Below are 27,795 nucleotides of genomic sequence, written 5' to 3' on the forward strand. Positions count from 1 at the left end.
AATTTCCTCTTAATGTCCAACCTGACCCTCCGCCGGCGCAGCTTAAGGCGATGTTCTCTCATCCTGCCCCTTGTTCCCTGAGAGCAGGGCCGGCCCTACCTGGCCACAACTTCCTGGGCAGGGAGCTGGGCAGGGAGCTGTGCAGAGCCACAGGGAGCCTCCTTTTCTCCAGGCTAAACACCCCCAGCTCCCTCAGCTGCTCCTCATGGCACTTGCGCTCCAGCCCCTTCACAAACTCCGCTGCCATTCTCTGAACACACTGCAGCACCTCTGTCATCCTTTCGTGAAATATCTTCCACATTAAAAAGTCCTCCTCAGATCTTTTAACACATTAAAACACGGTTGTTCCAAGCAGCAAGTCAGGATCAAATCACTGCATCGTCTGTCCGTACAGGAACCCGACCGCGTCGCCCATCTCGGTTTCTGTGCTGACGCGGGCGAGCACCCGCTCTGCCCCACAGCCTGTGCCCGGCCCCTCCGCCCTGAGGGAGCGGCAGGGTCCCCCTGTCCTGTCCTGGCCTGGCCTGGCCTGGCCCGGCCCGGCCCTGAGGGAGCCGCACAGCGCCCCCGTCCCTGCCCCGGCCCGGCCGCTCCGCCCCGAGGGCTCCCGGCCCCGGTGCCCGCCCCCCGGCGGTGCGGGCCGTGAGGCGGCACCTGCCCGCGACCGCTCCGCCCCCCGCGCGCTGCCCGCCTGCGCGGGCCCGCCCCACCGTGACGGGCGGCGCTCGGCCCTGCGCTCATGGCGGCGGCGGCGGCGGCGGCGGGACGGCCCGGCGGGGGCCGGCGCTGAGCGCCCCGGGCGGCGCGGCGGGCGGGGGCGGCCGGTGCAGGCGGCGGGGCCGGGCCGGGCCGGGCTGGGCGGCGGAGCGCGGTGAGCGGCGGGGCGGGCGGAGCGCGGGGAAGGAGCGCGGCCGCGGCGGCGGCTTTGTGTGCGCGGCGGGGGAGGGGAGCGGCGCCGCCGCACGTGGGACCGGCCGCGGGCAGCGCTCCGCCCTCCGCGCCCGGGGCGGCACCGACACCGGCACCGCCGGCACCGCCCCCCGCGGCCGCCTCCGCGCCCGCCTCCGCGCCGCCTCACGCCTGCGGGTCGAGCCCAGCGGTGCTCCCGCCTCGGCGGGACTCGCTGCCCCCTCACGGGCAGGGTCGTGGCTCGGGTTGAGCGGTTCTGGGCGAGGGACAGCCGGTGTGTGACCCTGCAGCGAGGAGCCCTGGGCTGTCCCGAGGCACCTGGGCCCGTCCGCTGGCCCCACGCTCCGGGGGTGCCCGGCATTCCCCTTCCACGGGCGGTGGTGCCTGTGGGGAGGAAGCCCCGCTCTCCTGGGGTTACGGGTGGTGTCCCGAGCATGGCTCACGGGGCTCTTGGCAGCCCTTTGCCAGGGGGGCACGGGGCTCGGCCACTGCGGCTCTGCTGGGGCTGTGGGCACCCGGGCTCTGGTGAGCCACAGGCGTCAGGAGGCGTTTGGAGCTCCTGGGCTGTGCAGAACAGAAGCAGCTCCCAGCAGTGAACCTGTGCAATGATCAATAGCCCACTAGAGAGGTTTCCCTTCTCTCTTGGGAGGTGCACCACAGGCCTCCACATGGTGAGAGGTTGAAGCCTGCCCTGATGATCACTCTGGTTTTTATTTTTCCTGCTAGTGGAGTAGAGAACATGTCTGGGATCAAGAGAGTGATCGCAGAGAAGGACCCTGATTATGAGGACATCACCGTCACACATCCCAACAAGCGGCACAAAGCAGCCGAACAGTCAGGTAGGAGCTGTGGAGTTGGAAACTGTGGATGTGCATGCTGCCTGTAAACTGGTCAGGAAAAGGCTGGGGTAGGAGCTAGGGGCAAAGGACGGATGTAGAACAAGGCAGGTAGTGATACCTCTGTGTAGCCAAATGAAGACGTGTTTTATGTGGAGACATCTCTTCCTACTATCTGGACCAGAAGTAATTTAATGCAGCCTTTGATGCATGATAGGAGATGGAGCACAAGCTGTCCATGGCCCCAGCACTTTGGTTCCTGTTGCTCCCTAAAGTATTTACAGTCCGTCTTCCCGTGCTGAGTTGTTCTCCAGCCTGTGTGTTTGTTCGGTGGCTGAAGTCTGCTCTGGGAAAGATTGGCAGGTTGTTTACATTTGGGGGAATAGAGCTCACAGTAGAGCTTGGGGAGGAGAAAAAAAATCCATGACCCTGCAGGGTAAAAGAGATGCACAACCCTGCAGTACGTGCAGTGGCTGTTGGAAGATGACAGATGTTTGCAAGAGCTGGCAGATGAAGCAGAAAGAAGCTTCTTTGATGAAGTGCAGAAAAGATAATATTGGGAGAATGAAGGAGCTTTGAAACGTGCAAGAGAGGAGGAAGAGGAGCATGACTGAAGGAAAGGTGGATAAAGAAGTGTAGTGGAGCAAGTAGCTGGATGAGTAGGTTTGCGTTTGGCACGCTAGGATGTGCTTGCTTTGGGAAGCAGCCTGTTGGCAGAGTGCCTGGGACAGGTTGCAGTCTCTCTGGGCAAATGAGAGTAGAGCTGCTTGCCCCGGGGGCAGGGAGTAGGCTACTGATTTCTGGCATAGCACAGCTAGTGAGAGAGGATCGTGATGGGAAGAGCTGACAAACAGGGAGGTGAGAAAACTGAGGCTGGCTGTGGGCTCTGAAAAAGATCCAGGAATAGAGCTGGAGCTGCCAGTTGGAGAGGGACAGAGGATGGCTTAGTGGGTGATGTTCTGGAGGATGCTGTGCACTGGGCAGGTCTGAGGGGGCTGAGCTCTGGGCTGGATGTGTTGCTGGGCAGCTCCTGTGTGCCGTGTGGGGCAGGGCCCCTGTGCAGTGCCCAGTGCAGCTGTGCTGGGGCTGGCCATGCCACCACTCCCAGCTGCCTGCCCTGCCTGGCTGCCAGAAACCACCACCCTCCGTTCTGGCGTGTCCCAGGGACTGCAGGCAGGTTTTTAATCTGCTTCTGAAGCAACTTTTCAGAAGGTCTTTATGATGAGCAGGCAGAGTCTCAGGCCTTGGAAAACTGTCCTTGCCAAAGTGAGCTTTGCTTTCAGGACGTTCCTCCCAGTTGGCTTCTTTCTTCTTTTCATGGAGGATCTCCAGCTTTCAATACTGGAATTCCTTAACTACACAAATTTCACTAACGTGATCTTAATGAGGTACTGTGGTTGACACTAAGCTGGGAAAAAATGAATATAAAGTGTTCTTAAAAGCTTCTGTAATATAACCACAAATCCTTAAGTGCTTGAATCATCATGATGCTGCTGTGGCATGGCATCAGCCTTGGAAGAGATGCAGTTGTCCCTTTTTGAACCATACCTCTGATGCCTTAATCTGTTTAGGTTTATTTTAAGGGTATAGCCTTACATGAGAATTTCCTCATCCTGGTGCTCATGGAGGTAAATTATATCCCTCTGGTTTTTAATTTTGCCTTACTCATACAGATTCAACCATAATTGTGTTTTAATGTAGGCTTGAACTATTTCTGGTCCTAAAAAATGTATATATGTACATACACACATATATATTTATATTTATATATATATATATATAAATATATATATGTGTGTATGTTATGTGTGTATGTTATATATATATATATGTGCCTGTGTGTATATATGTATGTGAAAAGAAGGAGAATTATTTAGGATACCCCTGTTGCATATAGAGGCATCATTTGCCTCACTCCTGTTGTGGAACCTGAGGAGACAGTAAAATTATCTATGCTGTCTGGAAGATGCCAGCAAAGCTTTGACTTGCTTTCTTTCCCCTCTCTCCAGTGATATTAGAAACCTCTTCAAACAGATATGTGCTTTTTAGGAGGACAAATGCTTCCTCTGAAGCTCAAGCCAAAGTCTTTGTGTTGTTGCCTCTTGTTTCATGTAGAAACAATGAGATTTTTCCAGGGAAAACCAAGGGGAGACTCTTTTGCTGATCTGCTTTATAGTGGGGTCACTCCATGACTGACACAGGCTGGAGCACCTTTTCCAGGCTTTCTTCAGAAGTGTCATTCCTGCTTTGCCACATTCTGACTTAGAATTTGCTAAAAACAGAAGTTGTTTGAAAGCCCTTGGTGTAATGGAGGTGCCCTAAATGAAGGGTGATATTAAAGTCTACAGTAGGTGTAGAGCAAAAAGAATAGTTCTTTTTATGTTTATACATGTCCTAGAAAAATATGATAATATGCCAATTCCATTCTTAGCCACTAATTTGCTGTAAGGTATTTGCACAGTTTGAAATCCTAGATTACATAGTTTCCACCAAGGTCAGTAAACTCCTGCTGAAGGGTTACATTTTTTTGTCTGCTGTGCTGGAAGAGGATTTTGCAAGAAGTAGAGACCAGCTTTTGATAATGTGTTTCCTTTGTGAGTAATGAACAGCTTGTAGGCACTCCAGAGCAGGCTGCACTTGGTGCCAGGCCTGTATAAATCTGAGTTTGCTTTATTCCTGCTGTGTGAGGTGGTGTAAATTTCCTGGATGTGGATGTGGCCAAGGAGAGCAGAAGAGCGTCCGTGGTGTTCAGCTCACTTCAGCAGCTGGGCTGGGCCAGCACTGTGGAGTTTTCCTTCTACTGTTTACAGCTTTACTGGGGCACAAGTAAACAAACTGGCCCTGTTCTTCCCATTTTCTGTTATTTGCCATCTCAGACCTAAAAAGGGAAAAACAGCTCTCCACAGAAGCCAGCTTTTAAAGATACATGTGGTTTTTGTTAAGACATAACTTATTTTTGGAAGAAAATGATCCTTCCCTTTATGTGTGTGTATGTGTGCTGAACTTACTATCCCTTCACTTCTGTAGTGATTTCTGATCTTTCTGTTTTCAAATGGAGCCTCAAAAATAGAAATGTAAATACTTCCTCCTTTCTTTTCCTCGTGTGGCCTTGTACAGCTCGAGATGTTACTGTGCAGAAGATTGAGACCATTATAAAGGAACAGTTTGCCGTCGAAATGAAGAGTAAAGAACATGAAATTGAAGTGATAGATCAGGTATAAAGGTTTTGTTCTTATAAATCCCTAAGATCTTGGTGTGTGGGGATTGCTGCAGAGCTGACCATTGCTGTGTGTTTCCTTTCTGCAGCGCCTGATTGAAGCCAGGAGGATGATGGACAAGCTGCGTGCCTGCATTGTGGCTAACTATTATGCCTCTGCTGGTCTCCTCAAAGCTGGAGAGGTAAAAACTACTTTGGGAATAACAAGACTTCAGGGAGTCTTTGCAAAGGAAGGTGTGGAGTTCAGTGGCTGTTCAGCTGATGTTTGGTGTTAAGGTGTGATTTAATGACATCGTTTAATACAAACTGCAAGTGGGGTGGCAGTGGGAGAGGAGACCTTTGCAGCATCTGCTGGGCCTCGGGTACCTGGCAAAGAGGAGTCTTCAAGAAGCAGTTGTGAAGTTGTTCAGCAGCCCCTGGTTCTAGTTTCTGAAATACTCTGCTTTTTCTTTCTCATCCCTGTTTTCCCTGAGAGCACCTTATTTCCCAGACACTGCACAGTTTGTCCTTGAAAAGCTGTGAAAAGTGTGGAATATGTTTACCCATTTCTCAGGAGGAGAGTAGCAACAGATGCATTTGGGGACTTTTCAGGAAAAAAAAAATATTTCAAGATTGTTGAGTCTCAGGCAGTGCTGTGAGACCATCTTCCCTTTGCCCTGGAGGCAGTCTGTTAATGGTTGGTGAACAGACTGATGGCAGCAGTAAAGCAGGAAATAAATCAAGGAGATATCACAGAGTGATTAAAAATTCACAAGATGAAAAAACCTCAAACCCTGTTAGTTAAACCCCAGTTCTGAGCACTCTGTCTTTAATGACTGCTAATTGCAGGGTGTTCATGATTGTGCAGACTCCCAAATGGCATGTAGTTCATTACCAGTGTAGGCATTTTGTTACCATCTTTTCCATTCAGGTTGATCTGATTTCCAGTGGTTTTTGGAAGCTCTAGATGGGTGCTGCAAACGTGGGTTTCACTCCAATCCTATAAGAATTTCTCTTCCAAGCACTTGCTCTCAGTGCTGTTCCTGGTTTTCCTGTTGTGCTTTTCAGAGGACTTGGAGTGAGGTAAAAACAAAAGGTTCAGCTTGTTTTTCCCTCTCTGAACTTGAGTTGAGCAATTGGAGTTTGAAAAGGTTGTGGTTGCCTTGGGAGGCTTGGAGAGCTCTCTGCCCCCTTTGATTTTTGTATAGGCAGCTGAAGAATGTGACCTAAGTTCTAATCTTTGTAAGTGCCTTTGTCCATTGTCATCATGTGTCTGCAGGAGCTGTGCTGTTCCTTGTTCTTCTTGTTCTCCCATGCAGGATGTTTGCTTTTTGCCCTGGTGATTTTCACATTTTCCAGAAATAATATATTCTGTAATTGTTTTGAGGTATTCACAAAACTTACTGGTGCCTCCTTGCTTTATTAAGTTTTCCAATAGTTTTTATGAGCTTATGGGTGTATCTTTGATTACATTTTAAATTTTTTCTAAAAGTCCTGATTTGCACACTGGTTAAATCAGTTTTTCCTTCATTTTGAAATTGTTGCTGACTTCAATTTTCTTTTGTTGTCTCTTTTTAATTGTGACTTGTGTATGTTTGACGAGGCAATGAAATAGTGTCTTGTTTCTGCTTCTGGTAGAATAGGAGTCTTTGTAGTTTATTCAGAACTTCTGGGAAGATGATTTGCAAGTTCCTGACCTGTTCTCATAAATATAAACAGTTCTCAAACTCAGTGCTACTGAGTTTTGAGGCTTGGGATTCCTCATGATTGTGCTTTATTATGTTTTCCCACAACTTATTGGACAAGATGTTGGTCATTTTACTTGACTAGAGGTAAAGCAAAAGGAGAGGTGTTTGGTTTGGGCTTTGGGCTTTTTTGGACAGGCTGTGTGTGTGTGTCCCTGCCTTTGGATAAATGGCTTTAACTCTCCCAAGCTGGTAATTGAGAGTTGGTAATTGCTCTGCTTGTGCATGTCATGGACAATTGGAAAGGCAGTTCTGGAATGGTCCTTCAGAGGCCAAGGTGGGACAATGTTTGTAACTCCACTCTTGCTGCCACCTCTCGAGGGCAGTTCTGCTCTGCAGTGATGCTGCTGTCTGCCTCCCCCTCAGTCATGTTGGCAGAATTCTGAATCAGGGAACTTAATGTGGATTAAAAATAAAACTGCAAAGGGAAACAAACAAACAAACAAAACCAGTAACAAAACAAACAAAGCAACAAATGAATCCCAAGTCAGTGTCTTGATTTGTTTTCCTTTGTGACTGCCCCATGAATAATTGTTCCAGCCTGCCTGATGCAGGTGCTTTGGGCAGGGGAGAAGCCTCTTAGAGCTGTGGCTGCAGGAGCTGGAGGGAGGCTGTCAGTGCTCTGCTGCTGCACAGGTGTTCCTGCTGACTTGGTTCATTCTCACACCCAAGTGCCAGGGAGCTCTGGTGCCTGGGTCAAGAAGTGGCCAGGGGACACTTGTTTTGAGTTGATGGATGTTTTCCTTCTACTTCAGAGATAAAAAGCAAATGCAAGAGAGAAAGAAGGGCCTTTGTCATGGTAATGAAAAACAAGAGAGATTTGAACGTTTGCCTACCCTGTCCTCCCCCTTGCAGGTTTAGGAGGATGTAAGATTAGCTCTGACTTTCTTTCAGGAAAGTTTGCAAGCATGCCTAAGCACATTATTACTTATCCCCTGCTGAGCTTTGGGAGCAGACAGGGTGTAGCTTGCCTGATAGGTGTTGACAAAGCTGCCAGTGAGTATCAAAGCTGAAGAGCCTGATGCACTTCCCTGTCCTGCTTTCCTGCAGGAGCTGGGCAGCTGTGGCCTTCCTGTGTGTGGTGAGACTGGAGGTGGCTGCAGAGGAAGAGGTTGTTTTCAAAGGGATGTTTCAGGTGGTTGAGTAGGCTGCAGTCCTCCCTTCCAAAACCCAGTGTGTTTCTGAGGTCAAAAGGTGTGAAGGAACAGATCCAATTTGTGGTGCTGATTCTGTAGAACCCTTTTAAACCTTTATCTTCTGCAGCATCTGTTTTTCCTGCAGGACAGATGATTAAATATTTGCTCTTTCTTCATTCATTGACTTTTTCCCTTCTGGCACAGCTTTGTTTTTATCTGGGCTGAGGAGGAGTAGTGCCCAGATCTTCCTGAGGGAGTGGTGACCAGATCTTCCTGAGGGAAACTGGTGACCAGATCTTCCTGGGGGAAACTGGTGACCAGATCTTCCTGGGGGAAACTGGTGACCAGATCTTCCTGAGGGAGTGGTGACCAGATCTTCCTGAGGGAGTGGTGACCAGATCTTCCTGAGGGAGTGGTGACCAGATCTTCCTGAGGGAATGGTGACCAGATCTTCCTGGGGGAGTGGTGACCAGATCTTCCTGGGGGAGTGGTGACCAGATCTTCCTGGGGGAGTGGTGACCAGATCTTCCTGGGGGAGTGGTGACCAGATCTTCCTGGGGGAGTGGTGACCAGATCTTCCTGAGGGAGTGGTGACCAGATCTTCCTGAGGGAGTGGTGACCAGACCTTCCTGAGGGAATGGTGACCAGACCTTCCTGAGGGAGTGGTGACCAGATCTTCCTGAGGGAGCTGGTGACCAGATCTTCCTGAGGGAATGGTGACCAGACCTTCCTGGGGGAGTGGTGACCAGACCTTCCTGAAGGAATGGTGACCAGACCTTCCTGAGGGAATGGTGTACAGATCTTTCTGACCTCTTCATTGCAGGGGACCAGGTCGTGTGACGCAACAATTCTTAATCACCCTTCAATCAAGAAGTTCTTGGAATCTCCCTCGAGATCTTCATCTCCAGCTAACCAGGGCTCAGACACCCCCTCTGCCAACCACTCTGAGAGTGACTCGCTCTCCCAGCACAATGACTTTCTCCTGGACAAGGACAATGGCAGCTTGGACGCCGACGAGCGGCTGACAAACAGCCTGGACCAGAGACAGAGCAGAAATGCTGCCCGGGTAAAGTAAAACTCGAGTGGTGATCAAGTTGTTGGAGGTGTGTGCTCTGAGGACTCGGTGCTGGCACCAGGAGCTCTTCATGTTTTCACCCACCTTGCTGAAGATGTGTTTCTTACCCTCTCCAACCGCTTGCTCCCACTCCCTCAGCCTGGCTTTGCTGTGAGGCCACCTGAAGTGTCTGTAACGTGGGTACCTCCTCTTACCTCAGTCCTGCCCAAAGTGAGCTCAGCAGGCCTGGCAGGGCCTTGGGGTCAGCACAGCTCTGCCAGCCTTGGCCATAGCCTCTGGGGAAGGAGGTGCTTCACAGCCTGGGCTTGGGCTGTGCTGTACTGCTGGAAGGCAGCTTGGGAGGGTAGAGCCTGCAGAGGAGAGCAGAGTCTGTCATTCCCTGCAGAGCTTTCAGGAGTAATGCTGCTGCCTGGCTCTGGGTGCCCGTGGGGACTGCACTGCTCAGAACAGGGGATCCACTGGAGGGCTTTGGCCTCCTCAGCAGCCTGTAGTGCAAACAGTGATACTGGAGGATTAGCTCACCCTGGCATTGTGAGTTGGTAGAGCCTGGGTGCACAACTTGCAACCATACAGGAGAGAGTTGTTTTTCCTCTTGATGGTTCTGCTTGCTGTTGTGCATTAGTGCCATTTCCTCAAGTGAACCAGTCTGACCCAAGTAAAAGTGTGTTCTGTCAGTGTCCCTTCATGCTTTCTGCGGGGTTATTTTTGACCTGGATCCAGTCCCTCCCTTTGTGGCTCTCTGTGCAGCCACACAAATGCTTCACCTGTTGGCTGCAGGTAGCTCCACTGGGGAGGCTCACTCAGTGTCTGCAGGTGAAATGTGAAACGAGGTGAAACTCTTCAGTTTCCTTTCAGTTCCTTTAAGTGGTCAGGCCTCCCAGAGGAGTAGAGCCAGGGGTGGGTGTATCTCAGTGAATTGGCTGCCATCTGCAGCTGAATAATTTGCACTAATACATGGCAGAAGGAGCGGAGATTCTGCCTCCACTAAGCAGCACGACACCCTTGACAGCAGGGCTGCAGTTTGCTGGAGCTCTGCCTTGGCTCTGTAGCAGAAGGCAGATGAGCCATACAGAATGTGGGCCCACCTATGCTGTGAAGCACCAGACCAGTAGAACTTGTTTCTGTGCTGGGGGCATAGATGGATGGAGCAGTTGTGTTGCTTGGGATTGCACACTGGTGCATCTTTGACCAGTGCAGAGGAGGCTGAGGGAGTGATGAGGAGCAGGAGCCATCCCAGCCTTCTGTGACTCCTTGCTCCACTGTGAGGCATCCCTGACTTAGCAGAGGAGGGGGAATGGTTCCTCAGTGAATCCAGTGCTTCCCACACTGAGCTTCCTCTGGTGAGTGCTCAGTGCATCCTCTGGGCTGCTCTGTGGTCACTGGAGGATGGCAGTCCCTACTCTCCAGCCAGACACTTCATCCAGCTGGGCTGTAGAAAAGCCTCAGTCCCATGCAAACAACACTTGTGCTGGCATAGTGGGTGGTCAGATCATTGTGCTGGGAGTCTTGGCCACTGCTTGATAGCTGGGCTTGTGTTACAGGGAGGCTGGATTTATTGTGCCAGGGTATGGCTGTGGGTTCACCAGGATGGCAGTGACAGGCTATGGCTGCTCTCCTGTCTCAAACCCAGCCTCAATTCTTCACTGTGAGGCAACCCCAGAGTCCCTCAGAGCATCAGAGGCTGGGAATGGGAAAGATTTAGATTTTCAGCCCCTACTCATGGGTGATTGAGATTTGTTTGTGATTAGTGACCATCACGATGCCATTCTAGCCATGCCTGGTTTTATTTCAGATAGTGCAGGGGCAGTTCTTTTGAAACCCAGGCTGAAGCTGTGGCTCAGCTCCCTGGGATGTCACACCATGTCTGCTCAGTACAGCCATGCAGTGTGTTCTTGGCCAGGCATTGTTACATGCCTGAGTTGCTTCAATGTGCCTAGAGAGCAATTTAAGTATTTTTAGGGATGATTCCTTATCGGTCTTTCATTTATGCAGATTTTTGGTTGTTTTTTTAACACCACCTTACTTTTCTAGCACCAAACAAAATGATGTTTAAGAGGAATGTTTGGGTTTTTGTTTGCCTTTTTTTTCTTCCCCTACCCTCAGGACAGTTCGGGTGTTTCAAGCTCTCAAAAACCAGGACAACGAAATGCCGGACTGTCAAATGATGAAACTTCACGACTTTATGTGAAGAAAACGATTGTGGTTGGCAACGTTTCCAAGTTAGTATTCAGAGCCTGAGGGATGCTCCTTTATTTCAGGATTAAATTGAATAGAAAGTTACAATTAGGAGACAAATGAAGTTGCTTGGCTGTCACAATATGAGCTGTTACCCTTGAATAATCACAGTACCCAAGGCAGCCCTCCTCTGCTCTCAGCATAAGGGTTTGTTGTGGAAGGAACTGGTGTTTTAGTAGTTATTTTATTTATAACTTTATTTGTGTGCAAAGGTTTTAAGATCTCTTTCCCTGAAGAGAAGTCTTTCAGCCCTTTTTGATCAGGTAGAAGTCAGAAGTTTTCCCCTGAAAATTTGGAAAAGCAAGTTGTCCTGATTGAGTGTGTTGGCTAATTGAATTACTTGGCTAATTCATTGTGTCCATGGCTACAATGTGGGGGTCTCTTAAACAGAAGAAAAACCCAAGAGAACAATGCACCACCAGCCACAATGAGGAAAATTGTACCAGTTCAGAATAGTCTAAATAAATTATTTCATACAGTTTTTATTTATATTTAAAAGAAGAAGAGGTAAATATGTATAACTTTTCATCTTCAAGGAAATTGGTGAAGAAAGGCATTAGTTTTGGGAAACTGGACAATTCCAGGTTTTAACTCTCCATCCTTGCTCCACTCAAGTCAGTCTTTTGCACAGAATATATCAGACATTTGCTGACAAAACTGAGTCAGAATTGCTTCTTGAAGGGCTGGACCCAGAACAAAGTATTGACTGAAGTTGCTTAAAAATTTTTGAGAATAATTGTATTTTTTTTGTATTTATGGTAGCAGAGCAAAGGCATTAGTTTTGGGAAACTGGACAATTCCAGGTTTTAACTCTCCATCCTTGCTCTACTCAAGTCAGTCTTTTGCACAGAATATATCAGACATTTGCTGACAAAACTGAGTCAGAATTGCTTCTTGAAGGGCTGGACCCAGAACAAAGTATTGACTGAAGTTGCTTAAAAATTTTTGAGAATAATTGTATTTTTTTTGTATTTATGGTAGCAGAGCTGTTGATGTTGTGTTCTGGTGTGGTTTTGCTTCCTGATAGCTCAGAATAGGACAGGATAAGGGATTTGACAGTAGTAGAATGTTCAAATTAAATCTTCTTAATTAAGAGCCAAATGTTTAAATGGGTGAATGTCAAATGGCAGTTGTGCATTAAAACAGAGGCAATGTGTTAGAAATTTAGAGTAGATTATGGGTCCTGAATCTGTTCCTGGATGAACTGTCAGAGTAAGGACAAATGAGCAGAAATGTACAGGGGGCAAGGTTCCCACAGGCATTTTAACATCCCCAATTTTTTTTGCCTAATCTTTCCCAAAGTACTTTTTGCGGTATTTGTCTATTTGGGATTTTTATCTTGTATTTGTTATTTAATTTCTTTGCCAGGTACATTCCCCCTGACAAGAGAGAAGAAAATGATCAGTCAACCCACAAATGGATGGTGTACGTCCGAGGCTCTCGGAGAGAACCCAGCATAAATCATTTTGTCAAGAAAGTTTGGTTCTTCCTCCACCCCAGTTACAAACCTAATGACCTGGTAGAAGTGAGGTAAGAAGGAATTATTCCAATCTTCATGCTTGCCAGGCTTACAGTGCCAATTAACAACTTCTTTTCCTGGTTTAATACTCCATGTGTGTATTTAACCTCTGGCTTAACTTGGCTTACTCCAAAATAGTAGTGAAAATAAATTAGGTTTTTTGTGTAGCAAATGTGCCAAACAGGTTTGTTGGCTTAGGGTTTTTTTTAATTTCTTTCTGAGAAAAAGCATTCAGGTGTTGCATTTCTTGCTGTTGATGTGGGTTGTGCCTCTCCTGTTTGTGTTACATACACTGTCTGCTGCTCAGGCTTCTGGTGCTAAACAAAGTGTTTTCTCCCACCCCTCTATTTCAGTGTGGAAAAGAAAGAGGAATCTCCAAAATCTGATTTGCCCATGTTTCTAATGCTACCTGTGTGTTTGGGCATAAATATCCCACTCCAAAATATTTCTCCATGGTGTGGGATCAGTGGCATTGGCTTTGTACTCTGAGGACTTCCCCCTCAGTGCTACAGGAGCAGGGCAGCTTCCCTGTGCTCTCCCAAACCTTACCCCACACCTGGTTTCCAAATGGCCCTGGTGAGGGTAGGTTCTCTCTTGGGAAGTGCCCTATCATCTTTCATCCTTCCTTCTTGGACAAGACTGGGGGAGGATGCCTTCACATAGTTGGTGTCTGCCCAGAGAAATTATTCTCCACAGGACGTTCAACCTCCTGGAGGGAGGAGTGTGGGAAGGGCTGCTTAGGTACACAAAGGTAACTTCATTCTGGCAAAATTAAACTCCTGAAAGGCAACTCCAGGAAGACTTTCCTGAGTTAATAAGTGTTGGTACAGCTCAGTAATGTTTCTGGGAAGACAACCCTGAGCGGGACAAAAGCAAACTCTGTTGTATTTCTTCTGTAACATATCAAATGACATTTGATTACTGTCTTTTTGTGCCTTTCTCAGTTGTCAGTGCTGGTTATCTTCTGTTTTAATCCCATCTAGTTAATAGATTCCTGGTGTTGCAGTCCCATTCATTGTAGTGAGCATTAATGTTCTGGATTAAAAATCACCCTTAAACCTCTTGCATTTTTTTTCTGGTGAAAAAATTATATTTGCCTTTACAATAACAAGCTGAAATACAGAGTAAAAGTAAATGTTACAGATCCTTCTTTTTCAGCTTGGAGAGTGACAGTGATTAACTTTTCCTTGTTGTCCCTGTGTTGTTCTCTTGGTGTTGTATGGAACCTGTGCCTTTTTGCTACTTGATAGGGAGCAGCAGGCAGTGATTGCAAAATGCTGCATTGGAAGCTCACCTTGCAGTGAGCTGACTTGTGCTTTTCTTAACCAAGTGCTTTTCATTTGACATAGCACAGCCCTTTTTTGTCTTCTTTTTAAAAACACCAGACTCGTTTCCCACATGTCTCATCCACCAGTGCTTTACCATTTTCTTCCCTGTCCCCTTGTGTAAAGTCAAAGTGTGTTTTCAGCTGTCCAAAGCCATAAAATTCTCATTGCTATGATTACACTCTCTCTGTGGTGAATAGCAGACCTGATGATAGCTTTAGTTGTCAGCTAGAAAAACAGTCTTTGGCTTTCTGAAAAGGAGAGAGGTGAGAGCTGTACCACTTCTGCATCAAAATGTAATCACCATTTGTTTGCAGAGAACCTCCGTTTCACCTGACCAGGAGAGGCTGGGGAGAATTCCCAGTGAGAGTGCAGATACACTTCAAGGATAGCCAGAACAAAAGGATTGATATCATACACAATTTGAAGGTATTCAAACAAAATACTGTAGAGAAAGGTGTTTAAATGAACTCTGGTGCATAATCTGGAAGAGGCTGTGCTTGTGCATGTGCTTTTGCCTGTCTGTGTTATGAGTGTCCTGGTGGTTATTTTCTCATGAATAGTTGAGCTGGAGAATTGAAACAAATCCAGGAAAGCCTCTTACCTTGGCTATATGGAGTTGATGCAGTAGGAGGGAGCCCAGCCTTGCAGCAGCTGGAGCTGAATGTGCTCAGAACAGCAGTGCTTACCTGGTTTTTCCCTAAAATTTGAGATTTTTATCATGTTTTCACTGGCTTTATCCTAACAGGGTGCTTCAGGTCTGTCTTTCTGCTGGAAAAGTGGCTGCCATGTCTGTTCTGTTCCTTCAGCACAGACACACATCAGCTAATGATTATCTTTGTTGTTAGAGAGGGCAGGGAGGCCTGAGATTCCCTATTCCCTTTGAAGAAAGCTCCCTTTTCCAACTCATTCACCCCTGCAGCACTTGGGATTTCTAGTATGCAGCAGTCCTGGAAAACTAGGCCATTGCTCCTTTTCCTTTTAATTAGTGGTCCCTGGCATTAGTGGACTTAAGGCCTGAGCTGGGTTAGTCTCCTCTTGCTTTGAGCAGCATTAATTTTATTTGAACTCTGCCTGCATTGATGAATTTCCTGCTAAATAAGGTACCTCATTACAACCCTAAATATAGCCAGTAGAGGAGGTTGAACATATTCCCCTGCAGCTTAGGGACATTTAATGGAGATGGTGAGTAAAATATATTAGGGGAGATGTGACTTGGGGAGAAGTTATTAACACTGTGATGGGCAGTGAAGGAAACTCAGCCTACAGAAGAAAACTGAGCCAGTCCATGGAGCTCTGATCAGAAATCTTGCTGTTCTCACTCTGAGCCTGTGGCTGCTGTGAGGATGCAGAGTGAGCTGAGCCCTCCTCTGTGCCTGGCACATCCTACACCTCTCAAACCCAGCTGCTTCTACAGTGTTTTAACAGGTGTCTCTGGGATGTTATGCCTCTTTTTCAGCTGATGGCTTGGTGTGAACAGTTACATCATCAGAAACTATAGTGTAAACACAGCCTTTGTGCTGCTCAGTTGAAAACTCAGAGTTTTTCTCATTTTTAATATTTCCTTATATTTCCTTATTCCTGATAGAATAAGTAAGAAAAAAGGACACTGCTTGAGGATGGACTCCTCTTAGATGGAAATATTCCCTCAACAATATCATTTCCTTCCACTTTTTTGCTCCTTTCCCCTTTAGTGTGGGCCTTGGGTCATGGCTGAATTTTTTGCAGAAGAGAGGGAGGGCATTTACCAGAGCACAGAGATTTCTGACCTTATGGCCTCAAAATATTGGATGCAGTGCTGCTCAACTCATAGTTTGAGGCTTCTTCCAAACAATTTGTATTATAAATTCTAGCTAATATAATGCTTTACCCTGGCTAATATGTTGTATTGTCTTTTCCAGCTGGACAGGACCTACACAGGCCTGCAGACACTTGGTGCAGAAACGGTGAGTCAGGGGGTTGTGGGATGGATTTGATTCCCTTAAAGATGTTTAAAAAGAAAAGATGCATGGGACTAAGCACAGAGTCAGACCCATTTGATTTCACAATTTACAGAGTGTAGATTTTGCTCTCCTGTTGAATGAAAGGATTATGACACCTTGTCACTATTCATGACAGCAGTCATTTCTCCTTGGTTCAGGGGAGCTGTTCCCAGCTCTTCAGAAAGAACTTGGCTTGTACTGGGGCTTTAAATTTTATTGCTCTGTGAAGCTTTTGGTACAAAATGTTCTGATTTGCATTCTAATCTGCTGCAGAGCTTACACATAAAGAATTTAAGTTCAAGGGATCATCCAACTATTCTGTTGAGATTTTGCAGTATATTAAGTACTTCTAAGTTTCTGTATCTGTCAAGATTTAGGACTTTAATGTGAAATGAACTCTTGAAATAAATTAATTAATTAATAACCCATAGTTTCCTAAATTTCTTAAGTTTTCTTGATATTGTTTTCCCCTTGTTGTACTGTAGTGAGTGGAAATTTTTATGGTTAAATTGCATTACTTCAGCTTTTCAGTTTGTGGAGAAAACATTAATGTGAAATGTCTACTGTTATTAAAGAACACTTTTGAAGAGTAGATCATGTGGTGTGTTTCTCAAGGCCTTACCAGAAAAGGCAGCTTCTTTGGTGCCTGTCCCTGCAGGGGTGTGCAGTCCTTCCTTTAGTGGGATGCTTAGAGCTGGGCTCCAGAATCCTTCTGGTGTTTACAGTTCAGATTTCCCCTTGGACCAAGATGTGCTGTTTACTGTGGGGGTTCAATGCTGCAAGATTTTCATTGTAGCTCAGGTGCTGCTGGACCTTTGGGAACTGTCCCTGAAATGAATGGAAATGTTATGTAGGGTTGGGGGAAACAAAGGGAGAGGTTTTTAGGCATTAAAATAAAAAGGCATAGTTGGTTTTGGGTTTTATATCTTTGCCAAGCTACCAAGTCCTGATGTTGTGTCTCCTGTTTTTGGAAGGTAGTGGATGTGGAGCTACACAGGCATTCCCTTGGTGAGGAGTATCTCTTCTCCCAGTCTTCAGAGTCTGACCTTTCTGATGTTCCTACATCTTTATCACTGCCACTGAGTATCCCAGCACCAGTCAAAGCTTCTTCACCTATTAAACAGTTGAGGGACTCCAGCCCAGATGCTTCTGTGGACAAAGGTAAAGCAAGTGGGTGTCAGTGAAATGCAAGTTCTTGGAACTTTGGCTCTGCTGGATACCTCCTCTTAAGTGCTCTTATGCCTTAAAGGTTGCCTGTGCTACCTGCTTGTTGCTCACCCCAGATCATATTTTCCTTAATGTGCTCTGAAATGTGGTTCAGAAATCGTTATAGATTATTTGGTTTTGGACTTTGGTTTGGTTTTGTTTGGGTTTTTTATCTGAAGTTTGTTGAACAGGCTCTGTTTTGCTAAAACATAGCGAATAAGGAAAAGCAGATGCAGTTGGAAAAAAGGTGGTTAAATAGCATTTGTAGTTTTGGCTTTGGCAGACTATTTTCAGAGGGGATTTTAGGTTTCTGAATGTTTAGGGGACTGTGTATACATTTAAGGAATTGGTCTAGAGGTGTGTTCAGTTCTATATGATAGTGCCTAACATGAGCAGACTGTGAGGGAACAGAAATCCCTAGGTATCTGTAATTACTGCACTGTGGAGAATAGAGACTGAGAAAGTTGTGTGTGTTTGTCTGAGGGACAATGGCATCTCTGCATATTGGGATCTTATTCTCCCCTTCCCATGAGAGATCAGGAAAGCCAGGATCCATTACAGTGGGGCAGCAGCTGAGGCCTTAGGATCACGTGGATTGCCTGGAACAGGCAGTGCTGGCCCCATGAATACTCTGTGGGATTTGGAGTTTGTGTCACATAGGAAGAGCTGTGCCTCTGGTGGCATTTGGCTTTGTTTTCTGAACACTTGGTCAACTGGGCTGAGATGCAGGGGTGTGTGTTACACTCTGCTGTGAGAAACCTTCTGGACACAGCCAGAGGGTATATATTTATATCTACATTTCAAATAGTGTCAGATGCTGCATGGACTGATGCTTTTCTTGATCCATTCCCACACTCCTGTGTTGAAGGAGTGGCTGTAAGCTGGTGCCATGCATGGCTGTACTTCCTGATAGGCTCTGCCACTGCTGGTGTTCAGGCTCAGCAAGAAGAGTGTCTGCTGTTTAAATGTGGTCTTTTCTTGTGGCCAAAAAAGGACAAACACAACCACATTTTAGGCACACAGGTTTTTTATTCAAACAGGAAGATTTGTAGCATCTTTAAGTGAGCAGTGCTGCAGCCAACAGGAAGGAAGTAAGCCTACCTCCTTTTTACACTGACAGGCAGTGGCTTCTCTCAGCAGCTCCAGGTTAATTGATCTCCTTGAACACCAAATAAAGTGGATTCCATAGCCCAGCTCAAAAGGCAGTCTCTGGTCTCCTTGAGCTCTTACTCCAAAAAATGCACTGCGAGATTCTCTGCAAAGGAGATCCAGCCTTGGTCCTGTGGAGCCCTAACCAGGGACACTTGGGACTAGCAGCAGCTTTGGGCAGTGGAAGGGCATTCCAAGGAAATGTGTAGGAAGTGGCTGATCACCTGCCACAGCTGGACAGGCTGTGCATGGCATCATTTTATTCTTCTTGTCCAGCAGATCCAGCAGGAGCATCCCCTCCCTCACTCTCTCCCTGTTCAACGCTTCCCACCAGTTGCTTTTTCCTTCCTTCCTTCAAGAACATGTTTGTCATAGCTGAATTGTGCTTGTATAGAGGAGCACAGTGAGGAATCAGATGTGTCAGCCTAAGCAGTATTTCTGTTCTTTTCCCTGTTTTGATCAGGATTCTCTGGGAGTGCTGAAACCGAAAGACATGCCGCCTTTTACTCCCTGCCATCCGCCATAGAACGGACTCCCACCAAGTTAGCCACACAGAAAGTTGCCTTTGGCTCTCATGGGAATTCAGCCTTTCAACCCATTGCAGCTAGCTGTAAAATAGTGCCTCAAGGTCAGAGTCCAAGCCCTGCAGAGTCACCAGGAAAATCCTTCCAGCCTATCACCATGAGTTGCAAGATTGTATCAGGTGAATGTTAGTTTACTTACCCAGTGCCTCCCCCTGGAAAACAAGAGTGAACAAGTTGGACTTGTTCTGTGTCCTTCCCTTGGTTTTCTGCCAGTCTTTGAGCATCAGACAGTAGGAAACTCTAGAATAAGGAGCTAAGCACACTTCTTAATGTTCAGTGAAAAAAAATACAACTGTGAAATGGTTCACAGGAGATGAAAAGCAGGATGAGAGCTGTTCTCTCCCTGTTCTTGAATGCTTTTAAGTATGAAATAAATAGTCTTGAAATGGACTGCTACCCATGGAAAGGCCCAGGCAAAAACACATCTTCCATGTGGAATATTTTGTATGTGGGAAGAGTCCATTCTTCTCCTCAGTGCTTTCATACAGCTGGGATGGATGAAGAAGAATTTTTTCCTTGATTACTGGGCAAATAATTAATTTTAACCCTATAGACTCAAATAGACCCTCTTGTGCTTGCCATATTGCATCAGATGGAGCAGCTTTGGTCTTTGTCTTCCCAAAGTCCACCTTGTGTTGGATTAAATTGCCAGCTGGCTGCAGTGGGCAGTGTGACAGCTTCTGAACCAAACATGGCCAAAGTGCTGCTTTGCTCATTTCACCTGTGGTGCCTTCCCTGCCTGGGTGTGATTCCAGTCACTGGATGATGTTTTACATCAGAAAGTGTTATTGTACAGCTCACCATGGCACATGCTGGGAAGCAGCAAGGTGACCTGTTGCAGCTCCTCATTTTCTGGTGTTCAGGGTAGAGAGGATGAAGCACCAGCCATCAGTACCTGTGATTTCTGGTGATCTGCTCCCAAATAATTTTCTTAAAGTGTGTCTGATTTGTTGTTTGGTTTTGGTTTTGGTTTTTTTTAATTAAATGTCAGTATTATTCCTTGACATCTTAAAACTTTACTCAGGTTGATTTACACTTGAACCTATGCCAAGTGCTTTATTCTTTCTTTATAAGCTCTTCTCTTGATCTTTTTCCAAAGCTTCCTAGAAAGCAGGAATTAGGGGGCCATCCTATCTTTTCTAAAATCCTTGAACTATTCTTTGTTGGTCTTTGCTATTTGAATGTTTCCCTGCTAAACATTTTTCTGAAGTTCTGCTGTCTGCTGAGAAGGGTTACCCCTTTGAGATTTCAAAGCAGTTTATAAGACACAGGGATTTTATTTGATGACCATTTATGTTCTAACTGTCAATAACTGCCAAGAAAGTAGATTAAAAGACGGGGGAAGCTTGGTGTTTGCTGCTGTCTCTTTTTTCTGATCACTTCCTTGCCAGTCCTTTTCTCTGAATTTCTTGTTTACCTCTTCATGCAGCCTTTTTCTTCTCTAGTTTCTCTCTCTCCTGCCCATTTTACAGATTGATTTCCAGGGTTCCTGCTGTAGTGAGAGCTGTGGAGGGACCAGGGCAGTGAGGGACCTGGGTGTTTCTGCTGCCTGGGGCTGTTCCACACAGCCTTTTTAGGGGAACCTTTTGGTTCCCACTCTTCAGTGCCTGTACCTGGGGCTGCACAAGGGCAACACAGCTCAGCTCTCTTTCTCCATCTCCTTGGGTGCATTGTCTTGGCAGTGAGAATGATGTAGGTAATATCCCTCAGGATTCAAGGGTGGACCAGATGGCTTCTCAGGTTCCCTGTGAGCCCTGCTTGTCCTGGTGGGCAGAGCATGTCCAGGGTAGCCATGAGCCATAGTGCTTTATGTGCCTTCTCCTTTCCTTCTGTCTCCTCTTTCCTTCTCCAAGTCCTGTGACCTCACTCAGGCTGAGAAATACATCCTCAAAAAAACTCTCCTTTTCTAATCCATTTTCTAAAGTACTACAATTGCCATGTTTCTATGTTCTGACAACATTTACAAGCTAGAAGCATTGGACTTTTTTTCTTAAGGTTCTCCAATATCGACCCCTAGTCCATCTCCGCTACCTCGTACCCCAACGTCCACTCCGGTGCACATGAAGCAAGGCTCTGCCAGCTCAGTCCTCAATAACCCCTATCTTATTGTGGACAAGCCTGGACAAGTTGGAGCAGCAGCCACAAGCACAGGTGTGTAGTGTGACCTCAGAAGGCAGTGGCTCAGTGTCACCTGTTCAGGTTTGTTCTCCCTTCAGAATGATCAGTACAACTGCAGAGTTTGAGCTCGTGGAGATGAACAGTGCTCAGCAGAGAAGGGGGAAGGTGTTGGTTTGTGTGTGTGGCTGAGGAGATCTCGGGCTTGAGCATTGCTGCCTGTAGGAAACAGCTCAGAGTGAAGCCAAACTCAACTACAGACACCTCTTCAAAGAGAGCCTGTTCTTTTCAGGTGACAAGGGAAGGGGAGAGAGTGATGTATACCATGGTGCACAGCTTCAGACACAAAGAGTGCACAGGGGGTTGGGTGACAGTGCTGGTGTGGATATGGCAAAGAGCTTGAGAGGTTGCAGTGACTGCCAGAGCAGTCTTAGGTCACAGTAGATGTGTTGAAATACAGAGATCCTGGTTACCAGGAGAACAGCCATGCTGGATTTTGTTACTGCTCTCAGCTTCTGCCTGATCTAATTCCAGCTGGTTTGGATTCCTCTTTACTGGATTCCCTCGGTGGTGGAAAAAGCCTGGGGTCACAGGGAGGGCTGAACTGCAGGACACAGGTGATGGATAGAGGAGTCAGTCAGTGTTTGTGTGAGGTGCAGGAGAGGTCCCTCAGAAGTCATTTATTTGTTGTGATAAATGGCCAAGCACTGCTGCCTATTTTAGAACACACTTGTTTGTGTAGGTGTGTGCTTCCCAGCAGGATGCCCAGGGCCAAGTGAGGGAGTGCATCATCCATGGAACACAAACCATTTGCTGGTCATGGTTGGAAAACACAAAAATTCTTTTTGCTGATGCTTCTTCCCTTTATCTGAGGGAACACAGCTGTCATGTTCATTTTAACTTCATCACAGAGGGAATTGGTAGGTTCATTGGTAGGAGTTGTATCTGAATTTTTTTAAGTACGTTTTGGGCTTTCTTGGTAACACTGATGCTGTTTCACCTATAGGGTTTGATTAATTGGAGTTTTTCTGATTGGTTGAGGGATTTCTGCCTCTTATTTTCTGTTTCTTCACCTCCAGCCTGACTGTCTCCTCTGCCTAAGTGTTTTATCATGGTTTGGGTAACCTTTGGGTTCTAATAGAGCTTTGTACCTGGAGGATAGGATGTGCAGATGCAGCAGAATGTTGGGATGTCCAAGTGTTAGTGCAGTTGTTGTTCGAGCTGCAGTTTCCCACCACAGTGCAGGTGTACAGAGGGGCCTGGCAGAGACTCTGACTGCCTGTCCCTGCCTGCACTGCTGTGCCTCCCCTGTATCCTGCCCCAGTCAGAGCACATCAGTGGCAGAGCAGGAAGTTGATGCCCTCCCCTCCCCAAACAACTTTGCTGTGAGATCCTCATCAGCAGACCCTGGGTGAGGCTGCAGCTGGGTCTGTGGAACTGTTTGGCAGCAGCAGCCAGGCTGGACTGAGCATGATGTGTATTACAGAAAAAGTCACTGGGACACTTTTGATAAGGCTGCAGATTGTATTTAACAGAAGAGGTGAGATCTTCATGCTCTGTGAAAGCCAGCCTTCCCAAAGCCCTTACTCTCAGAAATGGCTGCTCATTTACTTCTACACTCAAGGGTGCATTGTAGTACAGCTGTATGAGACACTGGATTTTTGCTTTCATGTGTGTAATCTGTGGCTTTGGTGTCTCTTGAACAAACAAAACTGCCAAAGCAGCCCAAGAGCAGCACACAGGGCTGCTGAGAGCAGTCTTGTGCACACATTGATAGTGCAGGGTGAGTTTACTGCTGGACCCCCATCCATCCTGGGGCCAGGGGAGTGCTGGGGCACATGTGTGAGTCTGATGACTTTGCAAGAGCATCTGCCACGGGTGACTCGATGCCTTCACTCCTTGTTTCTGTTTCTTCCTTTACCTTTCTCACTCTGTCCTTTGCTCTTGTTACTCCTCACTTTGTCTCACTCCTTTTGTGGCCTTTCTTTTCCTTCTCTCTCCAAGCCTCCCTCCATGCCAGTGTCCAAGGCTAGTGTGGGTTCAGGGGTTTCTGGGCAGCAGAGGACTTTGCACCTGTCCTGATTTCGTGGTTGCACCCATAGCTGATATCCTCAGCCAGGCAGGAAGGCTCCTGACCACCTGCTTGCAGCACACAGAGCAGTGGGTGGAGAGCCCCTTCTCTGGGGCCTGGTTCCTGCAGGTGAAATTCAGTGTTGGATCTGTTTTGTGCCCGTGGTGGTTCCTGCTGATGTTCCTGCTGCAGAATGCAGATGAAATGAAATGCCCTGTTCCTTGTTAGAGGAGGTTTCATGTGTGCAGGGGCCCTGCTCCCAGCCCTCACCCAGCATCTGCTTTGTTTCCTGCCCTCAGGGAGCCCGACCAGCAAACTGAGCAGTGTCTGTCAGGCCTCTCATGGAACTGCCTCTCCTGTGGCAAAGACCCATGGCAGCAGCTTTGGCACCTCAGCTGTCAAGGTAATGTTCTCATTAGCTGTGTACTTCCCTTTTACAGTCCAGCTTTCTATTAAATGGCACTTTTTAGCATTAAAAATTCTGCACTTCAGGCAAGGTCTCGGCTTGTCATTTCCTGTGAAGGGTTACTGTGTAACAGATGGAGCCAGAGGAGAACATGGTGGTTATACAAGATGGTAGTGGCACTTCATGCAGCTCTAACTAGGCTTGCCTCCATATCTGTTAAAGGCACTTCTGCTTCTCTGCAAGGAGATCCATGGAGGGCATAGTTCCCCAAACGTTTTATCTTTCAAAAAAAGCTTTTCTGTAGCTGCCTTTGATCTTCTTCACTTTGTTAGTCACAGAGCATGATTAAACCAGAGATGCCTACCTCAAAACATTCACTCTGTTCATTATTTTTGTACAGCAGCTGTTCCAGGCAGCCTGAAAATAACTCATGTAGTGGTTTTACAACTGTCTGGATTTAGAAAAATGTTTGTGTAAACACTGGAGTAACATTTGGATGTGTAAACAAACAGCAATAAATACAGTTCATGCTTCTGATCTGCAAAGCCCAAAAGGTACAGAGCTGAACTGTCTCACATAAAATCTTCCCCTCATCTTGTGCTAGGGATGATATTTCTGGCAGGGAAGTGGCGTCAGCCAGGCTCTGAAAGCAGCTGGTGGGTGTGCTCTGGAACAGGAGCACTCCGTGTCTCCAAGCCTCAGTGTTAAAGCAGGAGATGCTTTAAGAGAGGGGAAGGCTTGCCAGGCAGCCTGCAGAGAGCAAATCACCTCACATCTGGAGCTGAGATGCTTCCTGTGTCTGCTGGGGAGTGGTGCTGCAGACTGGTCTGAAGCAGTTTGTTTGGAGTGGCATTTTCAGTGTCAGGTGTGCAGCTGGCAGTCAGATTTTATAAGCCTGTGTGCTCAGATGGATTTCACTTAACTATGTGAAAATAGTTCATTTTTCTTTATTTTTCACTGATTTGGGACAGTTTTTTCTGAAAAGTTTTCAATGAGTCAAAGTAGGCACACATCTTTAGTAACAGCTGAATTCTGTATTTCCAGGGCAACATTAAATACTGAAGATATTTTTAAAAAGCCACAGAAGTCATACTTCTGTAAACAGAAATGTTATTTGATTTATGTCTTCTGGTTGGTGGAAAAGCTGTAATTTTAGGGCTTCTTTACAGAGAAAAGTGTGGCTGATAGTTCAGTGGGATATTATACTATGTGCATAACTCAGCACTTCTCATCTCTTCACTGTGTGCTAGTTTTCTGTATTTATTTTAATGACTTCAGGCTGTGTTTCTGCAGCCAGTCTCAAATGCAGCTGCAGTGGAGAGGACAGGTTGTGCCTTGTCTTCACACCTCCCATTTGCCAGCAGTTGTGCAGCTGTGTGGTGACCAGAGCAGACAGCCAACCTGTGGAAAACTGATGTTTGCAGCCACATGTGTCAGTACCAGAGGATGCCAGGAGTTGCAGGGCCTGATTTCTGCTCATGATCCATCCAAGGATGGGCCAAGTGATTGTGAAACCATGGCTTTGGGGTTCACACTGATTGTAAAAGAGAGCAGTTGCACTGTAACAAACTCCCTTAAATGCACTTGGCCTCTCTGCTGACCTCAGACCCAGAAGTGCCAGGTGCAGATGACAAAATGTTTTTTTACTTAATGTTTGTTGTTTCTGCCAGATGGTGAGTTCTGTCTGTGAGGGTTGTGTGCCTCTGCATCGTTCCAGTTAGAGGAGAGCATGAACTCCTCTGAGAGAAGAATTTTCTCATCCATAACTTGTTTCTTCTTACACTGTCTTCTCTCTCAGAGATTGTGTATAAAATCACAAAATGATTGAGGTTGGCAGAGACCTCTGGAGATCAACCACTCCTACTCAAAGCAGGGTCAAATAGAGCAGGTTCCTTGGGACTGTGTCCAGTTGGGTTTTGAGTATCTTCAAGGCTGGAGAGTCCCCAGCCTCTCTGACCAACCTGTTACTCTGTTGGTCACCATCAACAACAACAAAGTTTTCCTTATCATTTCCTGTATTTCAGTTTGTGCCCATTGACTCTGTCCTTGCATGGAGTGTTGTCTGGCTTGACCTTCATTCCACCTTCCTAGCAGGTGTTTGTATGCATTGATAAGATGTCCCCTCAGCCTATTTGAATTTTAAGTGAAATACTTTTATATAAAAAATTGATCAGAGAACATGAGTCAATATTTTTGCCTGTGTATGACATGGTAAGAAACAGTTACTATTGTTGGAGATGTAACTTGCCAACTAAAATCTGCTTTGTGTGTTATATTCAGAAAGTTAGACTCCTTTTACTCAAGTGTTGACTGATTTTTGGAAATGTCCTATTTGCACAGGTAATTTGGCCTGCCCAGATGGTCCATGCTGCCCTTTATTAGCAGTCACTTGTTTTATTTCTCCTATTGAACATATCACTGATTTTTGCATCATGTCTTTTCATTTGCAGCAGGAGGATTCTCTTTTTGCCACCATGCCACCCCTTTGTCCCATTGGGAGCCATTCCAAGGTGCAAAGCCCCAAGTCAGTCACTGGAGGACTGGGAGCTTTTACAAAGGTATCCTTCCTTCTTTCTTTGTGCTGGGACAGGCAGCCCAGCAGTGCCATTTCCTGCTGACTTGTGCCACAAACCATGGAACTTCAGTGCTTGCAAAACTCTTACTGGAAGATGTATCTTGCTGCTCAGGGCTTTGTAGTATCTCTCAAAAATGTGTCTTGTTTTTTCTTTCCCTGTGGCTCTGCTCTCCCTGGGATCTTGCCTTTTATCACCTCTTCTATCCTTTCTGGGGTTCTTTTTTGAATAACTGTTGTGTTCAGGCTGATATTTTGAAAGCTTATTTTTAATGGGATGCAGTAGAAGTAAACTGCAATAGATCTGTCAGGAACTTCTTAAAAAATTATAACAGTGATTTGTGAATCTCAGATGTTGCTGCTTCTGGCTGTATTTCCTTAAATATTACCACATGGAATATAAAATGTTTCTGTCAATGTTAGGTGATCCAAGTAAAAGGTGAAAGAATGCTTCCTACCAGTTACAGTACCTACAATAATATGATAGGGGATAAAAAACCCTAAAGGGGCTTTTTTATGCCACTGCCTTTAGAGGTTAGATGTAAGGGAAACATAAAACATGCACACAAGAGAATGTGTGTATGTGAGCTGTAATAATTTACAGTGTCTATAGCTATTGGTTGTAACATTCCAGGAGAGAAATAAAAAACAGGTTCAGAACATGAATTTGAAACTTAAGTGTCATGGCTCTGTGTGGAGATGTAGGGCCTGAAGAACTCAGGTTTTTTACTTTTTTACAAAAAGTCCCTTGTCAGGATGAATGGTACTTGTAACACTACCAGCAGTTGCTGTGACTCTCTAATTTCCATGACCACCTCTAAAACGGGGACTGCTTTGTCACTGTGTCAGTTTGTCCCACCACCCCACTGCTGTGTGGGAGCAGCCCTCACTTGGAGCTGAGTTAGGGTCCCTGTGCTGGTGAGCACCACGTCTGAGTTCAGAGTGTGCCTGCCCTTCCCTGCAGACAGGCTGCTCCACAGCAGTCTTCAGTGGTTGAAGGGGATGCTTTGGAGTGGCTCCTTAGAGCAGAGGCTACACAAGATCCAGAGGATAAAGTGGGGATTTATTGCAGGCCTTCAAACAGTTTCACCTTGGGCAGTCAGAAGCCTCTCAGGGGCTACACCCAAGCTGGACAATGGGCACCAGTTTTTCAGACAATTTAAGTTTGGTCCATTTACATATCAGGGATTAATCCTCCAGTTACAGCTTCAGTTAATGAAGTCATTTATCTCCAGTTTGCTCCCCCCATTCACTTTTGTTTGTACTTTTTGTTGCCTGAGGCTGGGGCGTGTCCTTGGTTCCCAGGCCCAGAGGGATTGTTTTGTCTGACCAAAATGTGAACTCTGTGTGGAGTTTGGAGCGATGCACTGATGCAGTACAGGCTCTGAAAATACAAAAGCTGAAGTCCTGAGGCATGCAGGGTGTTTGCTGTCCGTGTGACTGTGTGTGCCCCTGCGCAGGTGATCATCAAGCAGGAGCCCGGGGAGCTGCCGCAGCAGGCGGCGGTGCCGGCGGCGGGCGCGGCGCAGCCCTCGCTGCAGCAGTACGTCACCGTCAAGGGCAGCCACATGCTGGCCCTGTCCCCGCAGAAAGCCGCGGTGAGCAGCGGCGAGGGGACCGTGCAGTCCAAGGTAAGGGCACCTGGGCGTCTCTGGGGTGCTGGCAGCTGTCTGTGGTGTTCCTGCAGCCCTTGGTGCCTCTCCAGGGCAGCAGGGTTGCTCGTGCCTCGCTGCC

At 46.7% G+C, this 27,795-nt stretch overlaps 1 protein-coding gene across 9 annotated transcripts in view; it reads left to right on the forward strand.

Moving 5' to 3' along the window:
- The first annotated feature begins 812 nt into the window (after nt 1–812).
- Nucleotides 813–27,795, forward strand: part of YEATS2 (YEATS domain containing 2) — a 49,045-nt gene continuing 22,062 nt past the window's right edge. The window contains exons 1-15 of one of the 9 annotated variants that reach the window (XM_036388576.2): nt 813–871; nt 1,636–1,748; nt 4,863–4,960; nt 5,052–5,144; nt 8,646–8,888; nt 11,001–11,116; nt 12,501–12,662; nt 14,294–14,405; nt 15,878–15,922; nt 16,933–17,119; nt 18,777–19,016; nt 20,893–21,048; nt 23,383–23,486; nt 25,940–26,047; nt 27,522–27,692. In XM_036388576.2, the coding sequence (XP_036244469.1) occupies nt 1,649–1,748; nt 4,863–4,960; nt 5,052–5,144; nt 8,646–8,888; nt 11,001–11,116; nt 12,501–12,662; nt 14,294–14,405; nt 15,878–15,922; nt 16,933–17,119; nt 18,777–19,016; nt 20,893–21,048; nt 23,383–23,486; nt 25,940–26,047; nt 27,522–27,692 (1,935 nt within the window). In that variant the 5' untranslated portion in view covers nt 813–871; nt 1,636–1,648. Of the gene's footprint in view, nt 872–1,373; nt 1,749–4,862; nt 4,961–5,051; nt 5,145–8,645; nt 8,889–11,000; nt 11,117–12,500; nt 12,663–14,293; nt 14,406–15,877; nt 15,923–16,932; nt 17,120–18,776; nt 19,017–20,892; nt 21,049–23,382; nt 23,487–25,939; nt 26,048–27,521; nt 27,693–27,795 lie in introns of those variants that run through there. The other 8 variants (XM_036388583.2, XM_036388575.2, XM_036388577.2 and 5 more) reach the window with 8 other exon arrangements.

Source organism: Molothrus ater, chromosome 10, assembly GCF_012460135.2.
Source record: "Molothrus ater isolate BHLD 08-10-18 breed brown headed cowbird chromosome 10, BPBGC_Mater_1.1, whole genome shotgun sequence".
In the NCBI taxonomy this organism is placed as follows: Eukaryota; Metazoa; Chordata; class Aves; order Passeriformes; family Icteridae; genus Molothrus; species Molothrus ater.